Source organism: Centruroides sculpturatus, unplaced genomic scaffold (genome assembly GCF_000671375.1).
Source record: "Centruroides sculpturatus isolate CEXI.00-Female unplaced genomic scaffold, Cexi_2.0 scaffold16, whole genome shotgun sequence".
Taxonomy (NCBI): Eukaryota; Metazoa; Arthropoda; class Arachnida; order Scorpiones; family Buthidae; genus Centruroides; species Centruroides sculpturatus.
In genome coordinates, this window is record NW_019384548.1 from 111127 (window position 1) to 119753 (window position 8627).

Below are 8627 nucleotides of genomic sequence, written 5' to 3' on the forward strand. Positions count from 1 at the left end.
CCATTGTTTGGATTGCAAAGATGCTACACACAGAATTTGAATATACAGCAACCACGTCTTCTACATTAAGAAGCTTGATTTATATTAAGTAATAAAAAAAAACCCAGCAAAAATTAGAAACTCTTGAATTTCATATATACTTGCTTGTCTTGAATAAATAATATAGAAATATTGAATTACTGTGTATTAAGATTATACAGTAGATGCCAAAATGACAATACATAATGTCATATTCAATCACCCTATTCAAAAGCATAAACTCCAGCAAAAAATCCTTTACTTACACAAATGTTTTTGTCCACATTCCATTGGACATCATCAGGCTGTAGAATTGGAATGTCTGACAGGGAGCAACTCTGTTACCTTGAATTGCTTGAAATTAACAAGGCAACATTGTATAAGAAGGCAATCAACGAAATTTTTCCTCCACCAGCCATAAACCATGGAAGAAACAGTTCCCACAAGAACTTATGGGAACTGTTTCCTCCAATCAGCAACTGCCCAGATTGGAAATGTCTTCAATCAACAAACAACAACACATTGGATTGAAATATTCAAACATTGAGGCTCCATTATTCAATTCTACGGCGTGATACTGTCCAATGGAATGTGGACAAAAACATTTGCATAAGTAAAGGATTTTTTGCTGAAGTTTAGGCTTTTAAATANAACACATTGGATTGAAATATTCAAACATTGAGGCTCCATTATTCAATTCTACGGCGTGATACTGTCCAATGGAATGTGGACAAAAACATTTGCATAAGTAAAGGATTTTTTGCTGAAGTTTAGGCTTTTAAATAGGGTGATTGAATATAATATATCCAGCATTTAGATGCCATCTATTACATAATGCCATATATAAATATATAGAGCATTACTTATTTTGTAAAAAGAATTTTTTAGAATCCATCTCATTAACATTTTAATAATTGCATAAATTTTTCTAGTAATATAGTTAAAGTATTTTCTGTTTTATGCTACTATTTCATTAAAATATTTTTAAATAATTTAATATTTCTAAAGTGAACATAGTTATTTAACGCCTCATAGTCTGAAGTTTCTTAATGAAGTTTTTGATTAAATTTCTAAAGTGAATAATATATTCATGAATTAATTTAATTAGGTACTTGATATATAAAATATAATCTTAAAATTATAATATAAAGAAATTTACCATTTTGCGAGTTTCATAATCAAGTGGACCAGCCACATAAATAGCACCTGTTTCATTTCTTACAGCAAAAGCTCCACCTATATTTCCTTGAGTGATCTCATAACGTATTCTTGATGCTAAACAGAAATCAATTTGTATTAGATTTATTTATTTTATCATTACCTGTTTTAAATTAGTCATTTGCTTTACAAATAATTCATTATGAGGCATAATTTTAAGTTGGATCAATTTAAAAATCAATATTTTTGGATAGAATGTATAAATTATAATTGTACAGCTACATTTCAAAATAATGAATTATTATAATTATGAAAGCACATTTGTTATTTCACGAATTAACACTATACAGTAATCCCTCCATTTATGCAAATAATTTATTCCATGCGTGTGCATAAATGAAAACCATTTAAATGGAGCTATGGAAAGCTGTTTAAAATAGGAATCTGTTCCATATTCTCAAATAGAGTATTTTACTTTTAGTGGAGTAGAAAAATTTTTAACTGATGTGTTTTTTAAATATATATCTATAAAGAGATTATTTATTTAGAGGNTTTATCATTGCGATAATCTGATAAATTTTTGCTAATTTACAAATGTTTGTGTTCAGGAGAAAATGTTTGTTAGAAAACCAATTCTAAAATTCTGTTAAATAATATAAAAACAATCAATATTGTTGTTTATGTCTGTTTCAGGTTCCTGCAGCCTGGTTGACCCTATTTGATATCGTATTTTTACTCATTTTTATACCATTGATGGACCGCATCATCTATCCTTGTTTGGATCGCCGCGGTAAAAAGATTCCGCTTCTGTGCCGCATAAGCCTTGGAATGTTCTGTGCTGTCATATCCATGACCGGGGCCGGAATATTAGAAGGAGTTCGGCTAGACCTTGTCCACGAGTAAGAGTAACTTTTAGTATTTACTTATTTTTAATTCTGTCAAATTTCACTACAAGAAGTAATGCAGTAGAATTACTTCTAGTACATTATATAGGGATATTATCATCTCTGATAGAATTATATCTCTGATTGCATGACATAAAATTTGAAATTTTGAATGTCATTACATGCCTAAAGTAGCTCTCTTATTCTTGAATTCATATTGACCAATCAAATCTTGGCACTTTAAAATCAATATTTTTCAAATTTGATTTGAAATTTTCAAAATTTAATGAACAGATCTGTGATTCGACAACTTACTGAATTATTAGACAGTGAGATTTATGAGTTCATCTATATATATCTCCTTATTTTAAACTAAACATTCATACTATATAAATTTCGCTTTAAAGTTTGAATTGCATGTTGACATTTTCATTGCCAATAGTGACCAATTAATTGGTGTATCGATCATTTTCAGTCCAAAGCAGATAGAAATGGCAATTAAGAGAGAGTAAAGATTTTGTCAATAGCAGAAAATATATCTGCCAAAAAGATCGTGGACAATAGCAAAAAGAAAATATCAGGAGTAGCAAAAGGAACCTGACAGTCCTTTTAAACACACTTGCTGTATATCTAAAAAATGAGGAGAGGATTTTGGAAAGCTTTAATGAACAATAGAATCAGATAGAACAGAAAATAAAGCATGAATGTGAGTATGCAGATACTGAAAATGCATGCCATAATGGTTTGTACAGTGTAAAGACTAGCAGTTTTCAATCAGAATTATTATTAACAGAAAAAAAAAAGTTGAACAATTTGGATAACAGTTGGGCCATACAGATTCTTAGCAAGCAGCAGGTGGCTGGATAAATTTAAGATGAGGGCAAAGTTTTCAATAAAATCTGTGGTGAAAGTGCAGAAGTACAAGATGGAAATTGTAAAAAGTAGTTTAGAAGACTACCAGAAATTTTACAGAACTATAGTCCAGATGATGCTCTCAATGCACACAAAAGGCAGGCTTATTTTTTATCTATCTACCAGACAAAACAATCACATTTAAAGTTGATTCATGTCACAGAAGCAAAAACAAACTTTCTTTGGATGTAAACATGACAAATAATTGAAAGAAACTACCATTCTTGTTAATTAGAAAATCTTTAAAGCCTTGATGTTTTTACAATGCCAAGGTGTTAACATACAACATGCAACAAATAAGAAAGCATGGTTGACTTCATAGCTTTTTCTAACTGGCCAAAAAAATTAAACATCCACAACTGCTGAAAACAGAAAAATTAATCTTTTCATCAAAACTTGCAGTGTAATTTTGATGATGATTTCAACTGTAAAATAATAATACTATAACAGTTCAATTTTTATCACTAAATACAATTCTTAGATCAGGAAATCATTCTAAAAGTTTAAATTACAACACAAAGCTAATTGAACAAAAGATATTACATGTTATTAAAAATAATTCACAGGAGTTTTGGAGCAAATCTACTAGATTCAATACAAATGATTAACAAAGCATGGAATGAAGTTCCATAAAAAACCATTGCAAATTGCTTTACAAAATCAGGCTTTGGTCAGAAAGTTTTTGATACTTCAAATAAACTGGAATTTTTTATCAGAATCAATTAACTATATTAGAGATGACTGAGCCAGTCTCATTACAGCAATGAATACAAAAAAGTGGCATTCAAAGTTTTGTGAATGTTAACAATGACATAGCTGTCTGCAGACACTATTTCAACAATGATGATGTCTTCAGCTAAAAGAACCAACCAAGTGCAAGAAACAAGTAATGACAATGGAAAAAAAAGAAAGAAATCCTGTCAAAATAGATACTCTGTTCTCCCTAAATGTAGGGAAGCCAGAAAAATCTCTTAAGTTTCCAGCACCTGAAAGGGCTCTCTAGAAACTAAATCATTCATAAAAATAAGATGCTTTTGAGATAGCCACCCACACTGAAAACATTGTTCAGCAAGAAGCAATAAACTGTCAACAACAAACTCATAAACTTTTTCCATTATAGTGTTAATGTTTTGTTATTTTGTACACTATATCTAAAACACAATAAAATATAATGTATTTAAGTCTAACTGTATTGTTTGTATTGTGGTATTTACAATCTCATTAAAATAATAGTAGTTTCCATAGCTCAAAGATTTTCTATCCTTTCCATCTCTTCCATTTAGTATAGTAGATTCTTGATAACTCAAAGATTTATATTTTGATTATTATTTATTAACAAAAGCAGTCATTCATAAAAATTTTGCAGAACAAATAATCTAAATAATCTAATCAACCTGTGTCCAATGAGGTTCTAATATAGTCCCCATGGCAGCATAACTATTTCCCTGTTTTCTGCCTCATACCATTATGCAACCCTAATTAAGCTGACAAGGAATGTTTGTCCACTAGTCATGACAAAGAATATTCAAACTAAATCCAACCAATAAAAAAATGAAAATAAACTATATATTACTAGTTTGCATATCATTAGCATATATATTATTTTAGTGCCTAGTACACTGACAGTTATGGAGTATTTTGGTACTCAGCAAGCTTAAAGCCTGCAACTCCATAAGAAAAATGCATGTAGCCTGCTGGATTCCTATGAAGTTCACTTACAGCATGCATCCAGAAAAGGTTAAACAACACTGATCTAAATTTCTTTATTTAGTTTTAAATATTAACCTACAGACAATTATAAATTACATTNTTTACAAGTATTGGAAATGTTTACTCGTACGCATGACTAAAGACGAAGCCTGGGGATAAAAGCAACCAAGTGAAAATATTACAGGCAGAAAGTAGATTGAAATACAGTCGTACAATTTGTTGTTGAGCTTGAGGCTATTCTTCGACCGCATTCAATTTGTACTTCTTCTGTTAAACACGGATTTAAACAAACGCATTATTTGTAGACCCGTTAGATAATTACAACACGGGTCTTTTAATGAGTGCACTTTCTTATCAACTTAATCTAATGGCTTCTGTATAATTAAATGTGGTCAACTTGTTCTTTTACGATGTTTAACCGTCACACGTTGCTGTTTATTAGATCATTCCATCCCAGTCTAAACAAACTTTAGCTATTGTGTTTAAAGTGAGTCGTAAAAACTTGTTTTTAAATAAGTAAAATTTAATCACCAAAATATTTTTATCTTATATAAATTTATACGTTTTATAAATCCTTAAAAGTTGGCTTCACCGTAAAACAATTGTTATGTAAGATAAACCGATTTACAGGGGTTAAGATAAATGATAAATTAGAAAAATTTTTATTTAAAATAATAATAATAATAATAAATTTATAAAATTAAATAAAAGATTCTTTTATATACTCTTATAGAATATTAACGTGTTTCCCTTTTATCACGATGTACTCGTGATAAAGAGAAAAATGTTAATATTATGTTAGTTATGTGGTATATAAGCGACAATGATGTTCGAGGTTGACATACGACATATGAAATTTGCTGCCCTAACATTTCAGGACCCCTGAGGGATTGTCACTAGGTTGCTATCCTAGAAATCATTTTGTCTCGTGGGAAAGCTAGCTCTCGTCATTGATACCAATCTGTAACCATGAAATTTTTATAGCGCCAACAAATAGGCCTAAATACACTTACGGGAACAGCTAAAAATAGTTATTTTTATGGAAACACGAGTGTTATTTCTAAAATATATAACATAATATCGATATCGGAAGTTAATCGCGCTTTTTCGGTTAAACAAAAAAACACAAAGTTTATTTAAAAAATTACTTATTTTGTTGTTATTTCTAAAATATATAACATAATATCGATATCGGAAGTTAATCGCGCTTTTTCGGTTAAACAAAAAAACACAAAATGTATTTAAAAAATTACTTATTATTATTTAAATGGCATATTGTACAATCATCTTAAATATGGTAATATGCTAACTGTACTGAAAGCTCTTTTGCATACATAAAATATACTTGAAATAGACCCAGGAAAGATTACCAAACTACTGATTCCTAGTGGAAAAAAAATTTGAAAAATGCTGACATATATGTATGGAAGATAGAAGTTAAAGAGCATCAGACAAATGAATTTACAAGACATTATAGTTACTGTATTGGTATACTGGGATCTAGAATCAACTTTTTCTCTATCTCAAGTTTAAATTTAGTGCTTTTAATTAAAATTCAAATCTAAGACATAATAGTAATGATTTTTTTTACTAGTTACTACTGATGTAATAGTTTACTAGAAGTTTGAATCATAATTGTTAGCATTAGTTGTCATAATCATAATCATTTGCAAATAGCATTAAAGATGCTAAAAATCACAAATTATGTTATATTTCATTGCCTATGAACTGAATACATATGCATTTATATATTGATTTGTTTGGAAAGTTCATAGCAATTTTTAAGAGAAATAAAAGAAACTGTTTTAAAACTAAAAATATACTTTTATTCCATTTTGTATGCGCCATTGTTTTTAATGACATGTTGTCATTTATAGGTGAGCTTCATAATACCCTCTTTGTAGAACTTTCCAGTTTTTCCCATGAAAAACTGATCCACGTGGTTTTTGCAAGCTTCCAAAGTATCAAAGTTTTTATTATGAAGAGAATTTTGCAGAGAACAGAGCAAATGATAGTCCAATGGGGCAAGATCAGGTGAGTATGAAGGTGTGGGGTGAAACATCCCAGCCTAGTTCCAATAATTTTCAGTGTGTTCCTAAAGGCATGTGCAGTCTGGCATTATCTTGGTAAAACACAATGCCTTTTCTATTGGCCAGTTCCAGACGTTTTTCTTTAATTGCCATGTTCAATTTCTCCAATTGGGAACATTACTTATCAGAGTCAATTGTTTGATTCTGTGGAAGTAGCTCATAGTACGGGATTCCTTTCCAATCCCATCAGATGGTGAGCACGACCCTCTTTGGATGAAGACTGGCCTTTGGACTTTTTAATGGTGGTTCATTTTTCTTACTCCATGATCATTTTCAGCTGATGTTATAAACGATCCACTTTTCATCACCTGTCACTAAATGCTTCAGAAAAGGGTCATTTTCATTTTGTCTTTTAAGAGAATCACAAATGGAGATGCGATCCAGTAAGTTCTTTTCTGTTAAGTCGTGAAGTATCCAAATGTCATAATGATTCATGTATCCGAGCTTCTTTAGATGTTGAAATATAATACTGTTTGATGACTTCACTATGTCTGCAATCTCTCAAGTTGTGTAATGAGGGTTTTCATTCAATAATGCTTTGATCTAGTCCTCTTCAATAACAAGGTCTTCCTGAGCAAGGAGCATCTTCAAGGCTGAAATTACCTGCTTTAAATTTTGCAAACCACTTTCAAACCACTTGATTCTGCTACAGCACTCCCACCATAAACATCACTTTTTTTGTTGTTTGTACAGCATTTTTGCCTTTACGATAAAAAAAAAAAAAAAGGAAGAAGAAACAAGTGCCGATAATGCACATCCATTTGTTTGCATCCATTTTTGCAATGAGACAAATTAAACAATAGTTGAATAATCTTGAGTTTTTTTTTGGTAACAGACACATCTCAAGGTCATTTATCATAATATTCATTGGTTTGTACAATTCTAATCATTTTTGCATTGATCAGTGTCTCTTCAACTGCCCACTATCAAAAATCACTATGAACTTTCTGAACAACCCAGATCAGATGTTTTCTTATTTAACTTTAATCCTATAAAAAATATTTTTATTGCTATTTGTACAGTATTATATTTATTTTTATATATCTATACTGATATTATATTTATTACTTGAAGCCTGGTAGTTTAACACATGATTACAAAAATGCCTCATTTTGAAAAAAGTAATTCATAACTTAGTTCTTCTTAAGTCAACTTTTCTCCAGCTTATTCTTTTTGATATATTTATAGCAAAACACTTTTACTAAAAATCTCACTACAAGATTTATTTATAATTATGTCATAACATTTACCCAAAATACTTTAAATTAATTTCTACATAGCTAATCCCAGTACACGGGCAACTTAGGTTATTGCACGAGTGGCAATTTAAAAAAGGCTGCATATTGTTAAAATTTCAAAAGAAAAGAATCATTTTTATGATTTTTTTCTTATTGATTATTTTAAGTTATAAATGTTTTGTTGATTTTAAAATCAGAGATTAGATTGATTTTTTGATGAGTAATATTCTGATGGTACAAGACAGCATTAAGAAAATTAGCCTGAGGGCAGCACATCTGATTGAGATGGTCCTACATTTCTGTTTTTACTTCAAGCAAATAATGAGAAATAATTTTTTAACCATAAAAATTTAATTTATTTTAATAAAATTAGAAAGAAAGAAATTATAGCTAACATTCAAATTATCAGCAGCACATTTTACAGCTGAATTTAAAATTAAATATTGATAAATCCAATTATTTTTCAATGGAAAATATATAATACATATGATTTTAAAATATTAAATTTTCAAAATTATATCAAAGAAAATTAGTAAAAAATAAAAAGTAAATAATTATACATATATAAAATTTTGTAAAGATATTATAATTATTATTATTATTATTGTTGTTGTTGT

The 8627-nt window shown here is 29.5% G+C and overlaps 1 protein-coding gene across 1 annotated transcript in view; it reads right to left on the reverse strand.

Annotated features, from left to right (window-relative positions):
• Positions 1-8627, reverse strand: part of LOC111623554 (neural-cadherin-like) — a 203514-nt gene that overhangs the window by 45602 nt on the left and 149285 nt on the right. Inside the window, exon 16 of the mRNA XM_023366169.1 lies at positions 1178-1322. Within this exon, the coding sequence (XP_023221937.1) occupies positions 1178-1322 (145 nt within the window). The remainder of the gene's footprint in view (positions 1-1177; positions 1323-8627) is intronic.